Source organism: Alligator sinensis, unplaced genomic scaffold (assembly GCF_000455745.1).
Source record: "Alligator sinensis unplaced genomic scaffold, ASM45574v1 scaffold103_2, whole genome shotgun sequence".
NCBI lineage: Eukaryota > Metazoa > Chordata > Crocodylia > Alligatoridae > Alligator > Alligator sinensis.
Window position 1 is genome coordinate 140,098 of NW_005842166.1, and position 18,683 is coordinate 158,780.

At 43.6% G+C, this 18,683-nt stretch overlaps 1 protein-coding gene across 2 annotated transcripts in view; it reads right to left on the reverse strand.

The window, feature by feature from the left end:
* Positions 1–4,943: 4,943 nt before the first annotated feature.
* The window catches only part of ZFR2 (zinc finger RNA binding protein 2), a 124,015-nt gene continuing 110,275 nt past the window's right edge, over positions 4,944–18,683 (reverse strand). The window contains exons 13-19 of one of the 2 annotated variants that reach the window (XM_014520872.2): positions 17,242–17,413; positions 16,189–16,330; positions 14,312–14,409; positions 13,581–13,676; positions 11,990–12,101; positions 11,269–11,366; positions 4,944–8,326 (exon numbers count right to left, since the gene is read on the reverse strand). In XM_014520872.2, coding sequence (XP_014376358.1) covers positions 8,144–8,326; positions 11,269–11,366; positions 11,990–12,101; positions 13,581–13,676; positions 14,312–14,409; positions 16,189–16,330; positions 17,242–17,413 — 901 coding nt within the window. In that variant the 3' untranslated portion in view covers positions 4,944–8,143. Of the gene's footprint in view, positions 8,327–11,268; positions 11,367–11,989; positions 12,102–13,580; positions 13,703–14,311; positions 14,410–16,188; positions 16,331–17,241; positions 17,414–18,683 lie in introns of those variants that run through there. The other variant, XM_025206621.1, reaches the window with a different exon arrangement.

An 18,683-nucleotide genomic window follows, 5' to 3' on the forward strand; every position in this document is an offset into this window, starting at 1 on the left:
GAGAACCGGGTAAAGGCATTCATTTGACACAGATGGGAGAGCGGGTTAAAATGGGGCTGTTTCAGTGAAAATGGGATGTATGGTCACCCAAGTGTTTCAAAATGCTACATCTGTCCACACCCTGAGTGGCTCCATGATGTGTGAAAGGAAACAGATGACCAGTGAAGTGAACTCAGCCAAGGTCATGCAGGAACCCTGACCTGGATCTCAGGTCACAGGATAACAGCCTCACCTGTCAGCCAAAGTGAAAACAAAAGGGAAAAGCAACTTGAAAGCTGGACACAAGTTCATAAGGAATTAGGCACGTTGCAATGTGCAGGTGAAAGCGAAGGTCAGTGGTATGGAAGGGGGAGCTGCTAGAATAGATGTGCCAGAAGCAGTGGAGCATTTTCGTATGATCAGACTGTAAGGTGGGACCTGGGAAGGAGAAGCTGCAATGGGCAGCATAGAAACAGATTGAGAGCCTTCCAACAAAGCATGGGAAGAGAAATCACGATGGCTGAGTTGCAAGGCTGGACATAGATCCTAATTATCCAAAAATGGTTCCATCTGATTTGATTGCGGAATACCTGATAATAAAACTGTATGTCGAGGTACTATTGTTGCTATAAAATGGTGTTGCGGCGCTGACTTTTCTTTTGCTTGAAGTCAACCAGGCCTGCATGTTCCCTCTGCCCACCCACCCTCTTTAAAATCTGAAGTTAACTGTGCAATTAAATTCTTTGAAATTAGGCCGGAAACAACCCCCAGACTTATACCACTGTTAAAGATTTTATGCATGATGCATTTCCTCAGGAAACTGGCAATCAAAAGCAGAAAGCCTTGCAACAGGGCTAGGTTAGTTAGTCCCTAGGCCTGCCCACAAAGTTGCAGTTTCCTTTCCATTCTCAAATTATTATTTTCTTTTGCACCAACTACAACTGAATACATGAGGGATGAAGAATTCTAATGAAGGGACAAAAAAGAAATCTCATTTTAAGCTTCCTGTAATACCTATCCTTGGGGTGGGGGGGAAGTATTTACTAAATGCTTCCCACCACTGCAGCCAAGCTTGCAGGTTCAGCAATGGCTGTGTAAAGGTGTGTTAGCAGCAGAGGCTCCAGGCAGCACCTGAAATTTTCCCCACCATATAATACCTAGTGGAAGCAGATCTCTGTGACGCTGCTGAAAACGTCTGCCCCAGTGCGTTGCCACAAATCCTGGCATTGCTGGAGCTGAGCTGGCTGTTAGGAGAGAGGGAAATTTTAAGAGAAAAAAAAAAAGCCAGCATAGGTTTAAAGTAAATATTTTCAATGAATTTACACCTGAATGAGGGAGTGAGTTTTGCGTGGGATGGAGATCTTGCTGTGCTGGTGCAACAAACTTGATCTATGTTTCTAAGGCTGACGATCTAGTTCAATGACCCAAAGGTCTTCATTACTATCCAACCACACTCCAGTCATCAAGTCTGCTCCACCACGCACTGTTTCAGCATTGTAATTTCTTTCCTCCTCTCCAAGCTCTGTCCTTGTTCCTTTGGGTCAGGAAATCTCTTGGCATTTGTGAGAGCTTGGAAAACTCCCTTTCTAACTGTCCTTATATGCTAATAAAATGCTTTGAAATGCAAACTCTGGCCTGATGAAGAATGCCTTGCATTTGAAAGCTTGTCTAACTTTGGACCAAATGCATGGTTGTAATAATAAGATATCACCTCTAAAAAATCCTTGTCTTGCATAATTCCTGGACTGTCATGGCTACAACATTAGTTTAACACTACCAGAAGACTGGGTAGGGGCAGAGGTGACTTCAGCTGCTTGAAAAGGGGATAGGAAGCTGCTGTTGGGGAAGGAGCTGTGATTGTCATATCTGCCTGCTAAAGTAACCATAGAAATGAGCTAAAAATGGCCTCACACCACTTGGATCCCAACAACAGCATACAACAGGAGCATGCAGACATAGCCGTTACTAATCAACCGCATGTTTCCATAACTACCCAGGGGCTGGTGTAGTAGTTCAGCATTCTGCTACAGATCATTGAGCTCTGTGTCATGATTGCTGCACATCACTACTCCAAACCAGAACAATTTGCTGGGTTGTTCTAGATCCACTAATAGACTTTCCAGGTCGTGTTGCTCAGTCTATATAACCTATGTTAGTTTTAGGCACCCAACTAATGGTCTTGAGTTGTGATCTTGTGACAGTGGTCCTGCTTTTTGTGCTTTATTATTCCAGTGACTGCTTTTACTTCCCAATTCTTACTAGGAAAACTCTTCAAATAGATGAGAAACTGTTGTGCCATCTCCTCTGTTTTGATCCAGGTAAGGTGCAAGGCTTCCTATGCTATGCTGACCACCCTCATCTCCCACGAATGACACTAGTGATATATGGTATTTAGCACATCATGGAAGACAACACAATGTAGGATCAGGTCTTTACAGTGGGGTTAGGCAAGTTCTGATGTATAACTGTATGGAAGGATGTCACTGGGTTTTACCCTGGGAGAGGAGCTTGTTTTTGTTACCAACAGAGCATCAAGCAAGCAGAACAGCAGTGGTTAAATAATGCCATACCTTTATTTAAAACAACTTGCACAAAAACAAACCTCATCACAGTCTTTTTTTAAAAAAAAACATTACTAAATGATCAAAAAGATCAAACTAGAAAGGATGTTTAATTTCCCACCAACAGTGTGTGCTGTTAACAAAATGAAGAAGTGTAGTACCGCAACACAGCACGTGACTGATCTGAAATGTTAAATTCTAACCTTTACATTTTCTACTTTCAGGTGAGGAGGGTTAATTTTTTGGAGCAAGGCAAGAAAGATCGTCTCTTTCTAGCAAGTAAGGAATAGTTTTTAAAAACCTACACTGCTGTAAATCCGTCATTCTTGAATATTTTAACTGAGCAGCAAAGAGCATACATAACAGGCAAGGAAAAGAAGTCCATTGAATACAACACACACAATAATCTAACATGGGTTTTAAACAATGCCAGTGAGATGGGACCTCCAAATTGAAACCATGCTTTATTTGAGCGTACAAACTCTTTCTAAAAGTCCTGCATGTGCCCTCTGGCTTGCAAAGACCCACAGTATAATGCATGTTAAAATGGCATGAACCAGCCTTAAATTAACAAGGGGCAGTTTTTGAAGATTTACTTTCCTTTTTTAATTTTTTCCATGTACAACTGTCAGACTGTGGGCACTGACATCGCATAGGAATCAGAACCCAAATGCCCCCCTTGGCTTCCTTCTGCACTCCGTTGTCTTCAAACAACATGTAAATAATGCTATTGCAACCTCATTTCCTTATTCTTCTCCCACATTGTCACAAAGCTTGGGTAAGAGGAAGCCGAAACCCTCTGCATCAAAATGATGCTGCTGGGTAATACTGCATAAAAAGGAGGAGAAAACAGATGTAGCCTAGTAGCCCCAGAAAAGGTAAGTCATGTTGTGAAGGTAAATGTACAAGTAGGATCTTTTCCTTGTTTGCTGCTATTCCTTGAAGTGTCTTACAAACCAACAGCAATCTAAATAAGGCATTTCTCTAGCACTTCACTATTGATTCAAATCATTCCAGTGCTATGAGAGACCCTCAGATGCCAAGACTCCCATATTAGTGATTTCTTGGTGGTTGGGGCCAAAGTCCTGAATCCATGCTGTAAGGAATTCATCACAAACTGCAAACCGTGTATCCATTTTCACAGATATAAACCTAAACCCTTGTACTAAGGAGTTCTATTGATACCTCCTCTAGAGGTATCAGTCTCCGAGACTGAGACGCAGAAGTGTTATAATTCTTCTCCCAGCATATTCAAAGGAAAAAAAATATAAACACCACAACTTCTATAGAAATACACCTGAGACCTATTTAGTAGTGAATTGTGAGCCTGGAATTAAATTTTTCATTAATCAGTAATCCTGGAAAAGGCCTTGTGAGATTAAAATATTGAATTACTTTTGAAGATTCAAAATTATTAATGGCATTTTTTAGAAACAGAAGGTGCAGACAACTTATAATTTTTGCCTGATCTGGCCACTGAAAGTGCTCTACAGTCATGACCTAACACAAGTGCAACGGGCCCAATCCTGTGACACTCTGAACCTTTAATACAGGAAGGGCTGCTTTTTTTCCACCTATGCCAAGCAATATTTCTGCTTGGCAGCTGAGCCTGGGCAAGCGAGTCCAGAACAGGCATGGGGCGTTCTGTGTTGGGCCTGCGCATGCAGATCCCCATCGTGAAGATAGGGCTACTGGCAGTGGCAGCCAGAAGGAGCTGCCGCCACCTGGGCTGCCCAGAAAGGCAGCCCAGCTGCAGAGCCACCCCAGCTATGCTGCATGCCCAGTGGGAGGCAGGAAATGGCAGGGCCGGGCAGTGTGGAGCAGGTGTGGGGTGTGCTAGGGCTGTGCACTGCTGGCAGTGGTGGGGAGGTGCCGCAGGGCATGAGAACTCTGGGCTGTTGCAGGACGGAGGCAGGTGCTGACTAGCTCAGGGGTGTGTGCACAGGGGGCTCCCATGCACACCCCACCATACCCACAAACTCTTCCCTGCAAACCCCACAAATACACCCTCTCCCACACACAATAACACATCCTACAAACACCGCACCCACCCACACCCTCCCTCACACCCCTGACACACACACACACACGTGCACCTCTGGTGGGAGCCCTGCTCACTGCTATGTGCACATACCCCACCACACACATGCACCCACCTACACACACCCAGCCACCCACCCCCTCCACACATACCACAGCCCCCCACAAACCCCATACCCACACACACACACACACATTCCCACAAACACCCCATACACACCCACCCACATCCACATATACCCCTATACCCCACATACACACACATCCCCACACATACAGTCCCCTGCAAACCCCATACCCACCCCCCACACCCCATCACAAACCCTATACACTCCCACCTCTCCAGCCTCCTCCCCACAAAATATACAAGAGTAAGACTTCATTTTGAGCTATTTTGCAATCACTTATTTATACATGAGATGCAAGCACACACAAATCAGGACAATTAAAAAAATTAAATTAAATTAAAATATGTAATTGTGGATATTTGATTTTTAGTGTATCTTTTTTTTCCTGGTTCCAAGATGGCAAACCCCCTTCCCAAAAGGGGGCAAGGTTAGGGACTTCCAGTGGATTAGGTCAGGAGTTACAGAGTGGGAATTCCAGTCCCAAGATGGCAACCAGGGGGCGTGGGACCTGGCAAGTGGTGGGGCCACTGTTGTAGCCCTAGACAACTCACCAAAACTTGTTAAGCGGCCCTCCAGCCAAAATAATTGACTGCCCTTGGTCTACCTCATGGGACTTGCTGTGAAGTGCCATGAGTTAGACCAGGAAGTTTTAGTGAGGATTTGACTAAGGAATTGGGGTGCTGGATGTTTGGGACAATCACTATCCAGGCTCTCAGCTAACTGACTAGTGAGCACCTTCTTGCAGCATTCATTGATTAAACACTACACATTACACAGAAAATGGAAGCATAGCACTCCTTTATTTGTTTAAAATTGTCTCCTTTTAACTGGATAGCACTACAAAGACAATCAAATGTTAAAGCCACATTACAGGCTGTCCTTTAAACACTTATAAGGTAAAATAACCAAACAAACTGTGTTAAGTGACAATAAATCACAATACTATCAAGAAAGGTCTTTCTTATCAAATGCATTGTGCAACCAGCTGAGAAACCTGCCACATACAGCTTCGTTCGAATAGTATGGCCTGTCCAGCTCTAGGCTCTCAGCTTTCCCAGCAGGGCTTGCTGGTTATACACCAAGGCCTAAATTCATTACACTTTATGTGCCTATAGGGCACTCACCAACTGTGTAAATGACATTGTTGGCACTTATGCACAATTTGATTATGTTACCCTTGCAGTATAGATGCCTAAGTATCCACATGGAGGATCAGAGAAGGATCAGGGAAAGTGTGGGTCCTTCACAAAATGGGGGAGGCCACCTAGTCACAGGGGATGCAGCAAAGGCTGAAGTGCTCAATTCTTTTTTCACCTGAGTCTTCACAGGCAATGTCAGCTCCCAGATTACTGCACCTGGCAGCATAGTTTGGGGAGGAGGTAAGTAGCCATCAGTGGCAAAAGAACAGGTTAGGGACTATTTAGAAAAACTGAACGTGTACATGTCCATGGGGTTGGACGGGATGCATCTGAGGGTGCTGCTGGAGGAAAGCTTGGAAAATGCCTAATCAGGCATGTGGTGTTTTAAAGCAGTATGTGATGACATCAGAGGGACACAGATGATGGGAGGGTCTAGAACCCATCATCCTGTTTCCTGCAAGAATGCCTTAACCCCTTACCTACTGAGATTATAACACAATAATGCCTTGCTTTTTCCAGGATGTGGGTGTGTTTGCTGCCTGGCTAGTGCATACACTACTATGCACTCTTGGTAGCCATGCAGACACATTGGTAACAGAACTGCACACTGTGCATACATGCCAAAAATGCCATTTACACAGCTATTAAGTGCCATTTAGGCATCTAAAGAGTGAGAAAATTCCACCCAAAGGCCAAGACCAATTCCTTTATCCCCATTTCCCTCTATGGAATTAAAGACACCCTCAATTGCTCAGCGTCAGGTTTTGTGAAGTGGTAGACTACAACAGTAAGTCCATCAGTGCCTGGGAATTTTCTATTTTTGAGAGATTCCTGCCTGCACAAACTGACAAGAGTTAAAACTGTAGAAAAGGAAAGGAAAGGAAAGGAAAGGAAAGGAAAGGAAAGGTCCTCAGACACTACGGAATAGCTTTTCATTGCGAGAGTCCTGGCCACTTCTCTGTAGAAGGCACTCATTGAGACACAGAGAATCTCCCTGTGGTTAGGTGATACTATTAAACAACATGTATTAGAAAGTTAGCACTCTGATTCTGTTACCACTTCTGATGGTTTAATGTGGCACTTAGTCAGGCTGTCATTTCTGCTGGAAGATATTTAACACTCTCTAAAGAAAACTGCAAAGTTTTTAACCACAGTACTAAACAAGAGAAACTATTATTTTTTAATTTTTAGGTAGCATGTTACAGAGATGTTTTAAAGCATACCGTGTCTAATGGAGAACTGCAAATCCAAGGCAATTAAATATTTAATACTCTGCTATTTCTGCAGGTTCATTTCCACTTCCAACTGTCACTTATAAGTTGGCTTTTTTTCCGCACCCCAAAATAGCTAAGAAAGTGGCTTATGTACCTCTGTACTGCTCCAAAATGGGAGCTCATAAAGTGCAAGAGCCCCTCCCAACCCCCATAATTTTGTCCATTCAGACACTCTAGATCAGGTTAGAAATGTACTCCAATTTGAGGCTGAAAATCTAAAGTGAACAAGGAAGCATCTTTAAAGACACTAATACAATAATCCTGTGCTTTTCTTTACATCAAGGGTGTTAAACATGCAGCCTGCAGGCCAAATCCAGCCCACAGACCTCCTCTGTCTAGCCTGCTGGGCTACCAGCAGGTTTGGGGGCATGCCTGGTAGGAGGCTGGGGAAGCAGACTGCTGCAGAATCTGGGGCTCTTAGACCTCAGTGGGCCTGGTGATCAGTGGCAGGAGAGCAAGCAAGGGCTGACAGAGCTCCAGTCGCCCCCACCACAGCTGTGTTGCCTGTCATCACTGCCATGGCTCTACCTCCCCCAGCTGCCAGCACCCTGCTGTGTGACTTGTGGTGGAGGCAGAGCTGGAGCTGCCACTATGGCATGACAGCAGTAACAGCTCTGGCTCTGGCACATGGCGGGAGCCAGAGCTTCTGGATCTGCATCCAGCCTGGGATAGCAGCTGAGTTTGACACCCCTGCTTCACATGTAATGGGGCATTTATGAGCTTACAAGAGATGTCAGATTTAAATAAAAATGCCTGCCTTAGTCCACCTGTTCTGCTATGGGTACTTTCTTTTGTAGTGGGGTGGCTAGGAAGGGACATAATAGAAGAACTGTTGCCAGAGCAACTTTACCACTGTGGAATGATGCAATTTCAGCAATGATTTAAGCACCATTTAAAACATCTACAATACATTATTTCAAGGAAAAAAATAGTACAATTGTCAAATGTCAGACGAAACAGCAGCTTCTATATTAAAAATTAAAGCAATGTGAACTTTGTCCTGATGACTGCCACAGCAGTGGTTAGGCATCACTGTCATCTTCCTCTTTTTTGTCTTTCTTCCCGTCGCCCTCGCCCTCTGTCGTCTCACTGACGTCTCGTCTCCTTTTTCTGTTGCGTTCATTAAGTCTATTTTTAGGAGGTGGCAAAGGGTCCATTCCAAGTACTTTGTGTATCTGCCTGAAAGCTAGCATTCTTAAAGCATGCTAGGGGAAGAAGGAGGAGAAATATTAAGGATCCAACTCGTATGAGGATAGTAGTAGGCAGGGCAGGGCTGATAGTACATCAGTTTGCAATGCTTTCTGTGTGCAGCAGCCCTTAATGTCACACACTATTCAGCCTGGAATTAATAGTTACTGATGACAACATATTCTTTGTATCTATATTTGATACATGAATATGAGGCCCTAAGCAAGCATGCTGAGTCACTGGAAGCTAAGGTAGTCTATTCCACAGAAAAATCAAACCAAATTTTGACTCATCCAAAGGTCGTTGAGTCTTTATATTGACTGTAATGGGCTTTCAGCCAGGCCCTTTAAGAACTGCAAACTACTGTATCTGAATTTGCAAGAGAAAGAATACAAATAAAAAAGTAGCAATCTTCCAACACAAGGAACCAATGTGTGGACTGGTGAACATATTTGATGAAGTAAATGAGGAGAGGATTAACGTGTTGCTGGCCCACTCTGATCTATCCCACAGTAAGTGGAAACTAAACTGAGGTAATTTACTCCTTCATGAAACAACATATCAGCAGAGAAGATGAAAATTCAGTGTTTTACCTGGATGAGAGCTAAGAGTGTTTCACAGGCTATACATGACTCAGAAGCAGGATCAATCTGAATATTTGCATCAAGTATCTGAGTTCAGCCTGCAACCCTGCAGGGTTCAGGCAAGCTTGGTCAAACTCAAAACCATGTTTACCGTTTCTTAGCATGGTCTGGCCGGTTTACAAGAAATTCTATTATTCACTTTTAAAAATTGCATAACGTTGCCTGAGTGTAACAAGTGCTGGTCCCCAAGGTGGTGTGACACCCCCTGGTGGCAGCTCAGCCCTTGTCTCGTCTGGCTGTCTTTGGGCACTCTCCCCTTCTTCTTGTCTGCCACACCTTGATGCTATCTTTTAGAAACACGGAGGCTGTCCCAGGGCTTCCCAAGTCAGAACTCCTCTCATGAATACAGGTGTCCATACTTGTTGCCTGAAGAGCTAATTATGTGGCTCCAACTGCCTCTTATACCACACCCATGCCTCGCAGGTGTTAATAATCACATCGATCAACTGCCCCCTTGGGCCATGGCCTCAGCCTTGTGACTGTGCCTCCCTGTCCAGGCACTTTGCCAACCCTGGCTACTCCAGGCTTGCCTTCTTCACCTGGGCACTTTGCTTCTCATGGCTACTCCTGAGTACCGCACCTCTGCCTGTATTCCCTATCCAGGCACTTCACCTATGCGGTCTACTCCTAGGCACTGTGTCCTGCCCATTCAGGCTCCTACCTCTGCCCCCTCCTGAGCTTTGGGGTGCTGGTCCCAATCTCTGGGCTTCTTTGCCATGCCTGTGCCCCTCTCCAGGCTTTGGGCCCCTGGCCCCAATCTCTGCCCGGTTCCTGGGCTCTGACCTTGCTCCCAGGCCTCTGGCCCTACTCCTGAGCCTGTTCGGACCTCCTCTACTCCTAAGTCCTGTCCACAAACCTCTAGTGCTGCTTACCCCAACTCAGCTGTTACCCAGGAGTCCTGCTGCAGCCCTGCTGCCCAGGAGCTCCTCTCTCTGTGGCTCTCAGGGCTAGACTGCTGGATCACCTCAAGCCCTGACCTTACATGCTAGTCAGGTGACACCCCTCGATTGCCATCCAAGTCTTCTCTGCAGCTTCCTCTCCTTGTAAAGTGAGAGGTGTGCATTAAGTGCCCTGTCACACTGACAATATCCAAGTATTTCTCCTTGATTAGTACCAATACCATTGTTCCACTGGCCAAAAGGGGTAGGTTTTGATATGGAGCACAAAACATACAGTCTCCAGTTTTCTTCTTTATATAATATATAATTAATTCAAGTTTTAATGTTGGCAAATATAAGCTACCCCACCCTATCATCAACAAAGTTAATAGCATTACAAAGACATATGCAAACTATTTTATAGTTGAAGTTTTCCCCCCACTACTTGCAAGCTTATGACTATAACAAAATGATCAAAGAACGTATACCTTCATAATTGTAATTATATATCTGCTTTATGCATTTGGCAATAATTTTGTGTTACAGGACGGGTAGCCGTTCCTAGTCATCCAAGTATCCAGACTTGGTCATCTACATGGCATTTTTGGTTGTCTACATACCAAAAATGCCATTAACACTACAGGTAGGAATTCTGTTCCTGGACACAGACTGCACTGGATAATGCTTCATCTGTGGTGTGGTATCTTGCTGAAAAGTCAGAGAGACCCAAGTTCAAACAACCCTGGGCAAAGGAGAGGGCCTAGAACTGAGCTTCCTAGGTGCATGCTCCAACTACTGAACTACTGGGGCCAAACGACAGGAAGTCTATTGTCCCCTCCTGCTATATTTTGTTGCCCATGTACATACATGGATGACTATGTGGGCGTGCAAGCTTATGCATCCAGCAGCAGAATTCCTGAGGTGCATGAGGCATTTTGGCATTTAGATGAGCAGAAATTCCAAGCAAACAACCAGATCTGGACATGTGGATGACCAGGAAGGGAACAGAATATCACCCTGAGTATCACTGTTCTCCCAACAGTCAGTTTCCCATCTTGGTTATGTCTCCCACCAATGCTTCCAACCCACAAGGGACAGAAAAATGTTGCACAGAGGCAAGCGCAACACTGAAAGAACTGGACTAATTTTCTTTAAAAAAAACCTCACCCTTCAATATGAAATGTAGTTTACTTTGAGATACTCCTTTATTTAAAAAACCCCCAAACCAATAGATGCAGCCTTCAAACACATGGAAATCTGCCATGTGTCTTTTTAGTGTTACAAATGCAGGCATGGACTCTGTAGTTTCAAATCTGTAACTGCAAAAGGATATACTCACCCCACATACCCACATATATGACACACCTCTCCTTAGACAATGTTTTTATTGAAGCTTATTTCTCAAAGCTTTTATATATGACTGCTGTCCTTTTCTACCTGTGCACTGGCTGTAACATCTTCTCGTTCTTGACTGGTCATTGTCTCTAAAGCATCCATTTTGTCTTTCTCACAGGGATCTTGTAGTCCAGGTCCATCTGAATACAAGGGATAAGAAAGATACCATGATACCAATAAATTTACTGTGGCCAGGTTTAAAAAGGGAAACTAATGAAAAAAAATACACGTTATCAATTCCTAGCTGTGCCGCTAGTTATGGTTTATCACCGACACATCTCTTCCCTAGTTTTGCTGTTTGGTTACATTTTGCATATCATTTGTCTTGCTCAATAAAAGCCGACAAGCTGGTTTCACCTTGAGATTCTCAGGGACTGGCACGATGCTGCTGTACAAAGGTTTAAACTGAAATATTTTTTCAATTATATTTTTTACAAGTTTTAATGAAAATCATATTAAGTTCTGGAAAGTTTAGGGAGCAGTTAGTGTGGGGCAAAATTGCTGAAATCTTTTCAAGAACTCCAAGTATAAACTCCTCTTTCTGAAAAAAAGCAAAGCTACCAATATGTCTGAGTTACAGGTACCATGCTGTAGACAAAGCAGTGTGCCAATATACTGCATTTCCACTGTCATGCCACAACATCAGTTAAACAGGAAACCATAAAAGATAAGGTATGGGTTGTGAGATGTTAATACAAAGGACATGAACTGCTGTTCCTGAGATTTTATGGAGAACCAATATAAATATTAGTTGAAAACGGACCCATCAAGAGTGTTCCTGTGGCTACACATTCGAGAACTCGTCGCATGGCATCACCAGGTCTTAGACGGCTTGATGCACTGCTTAAAACCTTTTCTACAAGAAGTTCCATTGCCTGCAGAGAAGATGAAACAAAGTTTGACTCTTTCATTAAGAAAACACAAGCAAAGCAACTATGACTTTTCTAAAAAACAGTCATGCTGTATCCTCTACAAAAGGCCGGTTTTCTCACCATCCACAGGGACTAGAACATGAACAGGCTCAGCTCCCAACCTGCTGCTACTCAGATACTTATTACAAGGAAAGATCTTTTTTTCTTCATTTTGCCTTTCAAAAACATGGTATGCCAAAAGAACACTGTATTAATGACTCCCCCTGTCCCCCAAAAAGGTGAGGCACTGCAGGTATCTACCTCCAGGGTGACGGTTACCTGTCCACTCCAGACTCTAGAATAACTAATATCAGTGCATAAACCCATGTAAAGTACAATGGCATAAATGTATTACATATCTGCGCCCCATGAAAATACGTCAGCTCCTGGAAAATCCCCTTGCTTGCTTACTCATAGTGCAGTAGGCTTGGCGTGTTGTAGCTGTTTGGTCTAGGAATTATGCAAGAAGAAAGGCTGCTTTGATGATATCTTTTATTGGACTAACTGAATAGTTGGGAGAGCTGTTGGACAAACTTTTGGGAACAAACTGCCCTTCCTTAGGTCCTGACTGGCACTCTTCCAAAAGTTTTTCTTCACGTTTGTGTAATCATATGTTAAACACATGTCTAATACTACCACCTCATGCTGTAACATGTAAAGACATATAATGAGACAGTCTCAGTCCTATAGTTAACACAAACTTCCAGCTGTAAGGATAATGGTGAAAGCTCATTGTAAAGACAAATGTGCTTCTGTCTCAAGAAAGCAAACTGTTTCTCTACCAGTGGCTTACTGAACATGGCCATTTAGAAGGGTTGGAGGCTGCTATTTAAGACCTAGCAGAGTTTCTTTCCCAAGCTAGCTCTCATTTTTCCTAAGAATTATACTCTTCGGGCCAGATCCAAGGCAGCATTTTGGTACCAACACTCCCATGGAAACCCCAGTGAAAGGGATTTTAAGTACCTAAATAGGATCTAAGAAATGGGAATGCCTGCTTGGATCCATATCTCAGTATTCACTGAGGCCATCCACAATGCCAGGGCACTGCAGGAACAGCCCTTTAGAAGACGGTTTTGTAACCATAATTGTATAGTTTACAGGAAAAAAATAATAAAATCCAGGTGGTCAAGAGTTTCGACAGTAATAAGATTCTCCACTGAGTGTTTATTTACTTAACAGGAATAGGATTCCCAAATGTGCTCTGTAGGAAGTAAGTGTGCGTCTATAGAGTACCTAGCTGATTTGGTGTTTTATGGTTTGTTTTTTTTTAAGAACAGTATAGTACATTTTAATTGCAATGGATTTAGTTATGGTAGGATCTTGAGCCCTAAACACACATCTGACTTCTCATTGTTTACAGTCATGCTGTTGGGGATTTTACATATTAAGACACAATAATAACCAAAACAAAGGGGGTGACAGAAGAGCCATCACTCTCCTTACCCAGTCTGGTAGTGCCCCCCAGGTTGGTACACGCTGGCAAAGGTCTCTCAGAATCCTGATGATAATTACACAAGACTGCAGACCATTAGCTCTAGCCTTTATGAAAAGAAACAAGATGTCTGCTAATAGAAAACACATAAGACAATAAAAGCCCAAGTCATCAAAACAACAAGACAAAAGTATTAACTTTTTTTGACCTTAAAACCTAGATATTAGATGTTTCTTAAAGACCTTAGATCTTAAATAACTAGGCTATTACAAAGAGAAACACTCCCTGAACATCTGCTCTATTGAAAAGATGTAATACAGTACTGTCATTCCAAACACTGCTATGGTAGAACATATAAGCAAAGAAGACAAGAATCTGTAACACAGCAAGCTGTGTAATCACAGAAAGACAAAAAGGGCTTCAGGCAAACAGCACACATCCCAGGACAGTCTTTTGGTTCACAGGATTTGCTTTTACCAATTGCATTAAAAAAGCAATGGTATCCTTTATACTCTGGAAATATTTCTATTTGAATGCACTGTGCGGAGGTCAGAACATGTGTGTTTGGACATCTCAATTATGTTGCTTTCACTTTAGACAAACATGGTCAGCTTAGCAGCGCAAAACTGCACCTTTTCTACTTTCTCTTTCTCTCCCTCCCTTTTGTCAAACTAGTAAATCCATGTAGTAAACTGCACAACACATCTCAAGGAATTTGTGCCAACTTGGAAAAGCTCTTTACCTGGAACCATTTAGCATGACGGAGGGCAGCCAACGATTCTAGACATTTATGCTGGCTCAAAACATCGCAGGGATCAGGCTGAGATTCTGTTGCTTCTTCTAAGAGGGAAAAATACATTTCCTTTTCATAATTTAGTCCCACATGTTCATGACCCAGAGGCATGAAAAGACCACAGGATAAACAATGTATTTTTTTAAATATTATTTTAATATTTATTATTTTAATTTGTATTAAAAGATTTTACATTTGTGGTACTATTATTAATTTTTTTTAATGTAACAGTATCAAAACAGCATCACAATGCATAGATAGAAATCACACCCAAAGACTTAACAGTGAATGCAGAAAGGATGGTAAGTGGAGAGTATGGTCTCCACTAGAAGGTAACAGTGTTTTAAAACTAAAGTTTTAAAACTAGCAAATCTTGAATATAACTAACTCCAACCAGCACTCCCAGGAGGTTTAGGAAAATTTTAAAAATTTAAGAGAATTTAAGAGAATTTTAGGAGAATTCTACTTTCTGGTCTGAGAAAGTACTGTGAAAATACTCTGAGGGTGCATCTATATAAGACGTTTCCTGTAGTTGCCTAATTAGCTGCACAGTAAAGTCTCTGCATCTACGTGCATGACCCATCTAGGTCACAGTAAACCAATAAACACCACAAGTACTATCCTGCAGCGGTGTTATTTATTACACAGCAGTGCGCATGCAGACACCGATGAGGCTGGGTGGGTCAGGAGGGTGCTTCCATTTGTGGGCTGCCTTCTGGTTAGCTCCGTATTGGAGTACCCTTGTGCCCCAGCCAGCCCCTCCACAGCATGTTGAGCTGGGTCAGAACAGCCCCAGGCTGGCAGGCTGACCCCCCACGGCCCCTGTAGCTGGGACTGCTGTAACCCAGCTCAATATGCAGTGTTTCCAGGCGCATGTGTAAATGTGGCATCCAGGAACAATAAACTCTGGTATGATATTTGCCAGAGTTTGCTGCTTTGTATCAACTGCATGTTTAGATGCACTGTGACAGTAGTATCCAAATCACTAGGGGTGTGCAAAGCTTTGGGTAGCGATTCGATCTGGAGGAGATTCAGCCTGATTCGGTGGCCAAATTTCCGAATCCAAATCGAATCAGGGGACCAATTTAAAGGTCTGAATCGATTCAAAGCTCTCTGAATCTTCAGAATTCAGAATCCCCCCGCCACGGGTGCCCTGCCTGGGCCAGCTCCAACCCTTTAAGAAAAAAAAAAACGGAGAAAAGCCCCAGAACGCACCACTCCTGCAGCAGCCTCGGGGCTTTGGGGGGGCTCGTGCAGAGTCCCCCCATGGTGTGGGGCAGCAAGGATCGCCCCTACCAGCAGGAGCAGTGAGTCTGGAGGGGGTTTCAGGGTTTATTTTTCTTAAAGGGCTGGAGCTGGCCCAGGTGGGGCACCCGTGGCAGGGGGGAGGGCTGAGGGAGCAAGGGGGGGTTGGGGGGTTTGTGCAGAGCTCCGCATGCAGTGTGGGGCAGTGGAGGGCAGTGGGGATTGCCCCCCTCACCTGGCAGCACCCACTGAGTTGGGGCTCTTTTTTCCCCCCAAGTGCCAGGAGCTGGGGTGGGCAGGGCAGCCATTGCCGGGCTGGGGGAGTGGGCAGGGTATGGGCCTGGCTGATTCAGAGATTCGACAGCAGCCAAATCTCCAAATCAGATTTGGCCGAATCGAATCGGGACAGTGATTCGAATCACCGGCCTACAAATGACCAAATGACCTTCACACAGGCCTACAAATGACCAAATAGTGTCTGCTAAGTCACCATGGTTCTCTTATTTGAAATGATTATGTACTTAAAGGCTAAGAAAATATCTGATGTACTCAATTAATTTCAGACTCACTGATTTACTCACCTTTGTCAACAGGAGTGTCTTCTCTCATGAGGGGAGATGTAACTGAAATTGTGACCTGCATTTTTGGTTCCTTGCATGATGAGATGACTATAGTCGCTTCTGCAGCATCAGATGAAACTTCATACTTGTCCTCAGTTAATGTCTAGGATGTGAAAAGTGGGGGAAAAAGGGATACTTGTTTCATCTTCAAGCATAAATCAGAAAAAAACAACTAGTTAATTTACTAATCAAGTAAGCAACTGGCTAATACTACATTTGCAAGGTTAGCATCAATTTCCACTATATCAGTAGATAGCACATTGGATGATTACTGTAGTCAGTGATTCTGTGCTGTGCTGGGAGTAAATGTGCATCGGGCCGGGCAGAGCTATGGGAGCAATCTCAAGAGATGACTGTTTTACTTATTTTACTTTTTATATTATAGTAGAGAAATACAATGATTTAATAACACATTAATTAATAATATGCTGTTTATATTACAATATTTATACTGTATTTATATTCACTTTTGAAATGGGATGCAGCTAAATTCCAAAACTTGCAGAGTAGTGTCTTGAATCTAGAAAGGTTGAGGACCACTGCAGTAGGCCCTTGGAGATCATGTTCTCTATATATCCCAGGCTTGACATGCAAAACCTTGTCATTCAAGCCAGGAAAGCTTCCTGAACACTGTCTTTTCAGGCTAATTGTTTCAAATTGCATTAGAGACAGGATACCAACTGAAGACTGATCCATATTCTGCCATCTAAAACTTGAATCTTGTATACTAAGGAAAGAAAGCAGTTCAACCAAGCCTGTATGCTACTCATTAATATAGAGGAAACTAACAATTTGAAGTGGATTATGCAAAACCCTGGAACATGTTTCCTTTTGGTTGCAACTCCTATGGACAGGGAGCACTTTATCCATTTGGTTTTGCGTGTGGTGTGGCACACTTAATTTTTAATAAGCAGAAATAAGATTCTTCTATACTCTGGGTATCTATTTCTTGTCATTTAGAAAAGGGGAAAGAATCTCTAATAAACAGAGAGAAGTATCAGGATTCACCCTTACTGAAAGTTGTTTGGGCAGCTGCTCTGTGATATTCTGTAAGAGAGAGATCGTAGGTTTCTGGGCAGACAATAAGATCAGATGAACATTCCTGTCTCCTCGAAGCAAAAGCCCTTTTGCCAGAATGCCAACTCGCATTACACCTTTCAGAATTCGGGGCACATCGTCTGCTTTTCTGTGAAAGAGAGAAACAACAGAAAAACAATAAGAAAGCTATCTACAGGGAATCCGAGTCATTCACAAACAACCTCCACATATCTGTAAAGCAGAACTAAAATGCAGCGGATGACATCACAGGCTCCGTAAGTGAACTACTGGGCTCTCTTCTTTCAGCAGGCAGGCACTACAAATTTTACACATGACTCTGACTCTGCTGCACCACTAACACCATTGAAACAGCTTTACTGATAGGTGTCAGTTAAACAAGCTGCTATGAAGACCATGAAAATGATTTAGCAAAATGTCTTTACTTTTTGCCTGTGCCTTTGAAACCCTTAATGTCCCACTAAAGCAGTGATTCTCAATCTTTTTAGACTGGAAGCACCCATTAGACTTGAGGCCCCACTCAGAAAATGTCAGCTCTTAGTTTTCTCCTGTTTTGTTTTTTTTTTTATTACAGCAATTTTTCTGCTGCAAAGGACTCAGAAAGACCACAATGGGTCAGAACATTTTTCATGCTATGAATTCCAATTTGAAATGTATCGGGGGTATAGGTTGTAGCCGTGTTGGTCTAAGCTCTAAGGGCATAGCTGGTTTAATAAAAGACATCAGATTTACCCAAAGAACCTTGTCTGCCTATTTGAAATGTATGAGCTATTAATTATACATGTGCTCTGGGAGTGGGCGGGGTGTGCTTTAATTACAACAGTTCTGAGAACTATTCGAATTAAAGTGCCCAGAGTGTCTCATGTATCATTGTCCCTGTGCTTGAAAATAGTGGTTGTTAAAAATGGTGGCGGGGGCACTTTATCTAAAGTTCATCAAAAGCTAGAGTCTGCTGGAGCGCAGGAATTACCACGCTCCAGCAGACTCGATTAATTGACTCTACTTTGACGCACTGTAATTACTAGGCCTGTGCGAAGCGGCTAGTATTCGCTTTGGATTTGGCCAATTCGGGGGACAGTGATTCGAATCACTGTCCTGAATCGATTCGGCCAAATCTGATTCGGAGATTGGGCTGCTGTCAAATCTCCGAATCAGACAGGCCCATCCCCTGCCCCTCTCCCAGCCCGGCAATGGCTGCTGTGCCTGCCCCAGCTCCCAGCTCTTGCCCTAGGAGCGGTGAGTCCGGGGGCTTTTCTTGTTTTCTTTCTTTCCCTTAAAGGGACGGAGCTGGCCCGGGTGGGGCACCCATAGGGGTGGCTGGGGGAGAGAGGGGGTCAGGGGGCTCATGCAGAGCCCCCCATGCAGCATGGGGCAGTGGAGGGCAGCAGGGATTGCCCCCT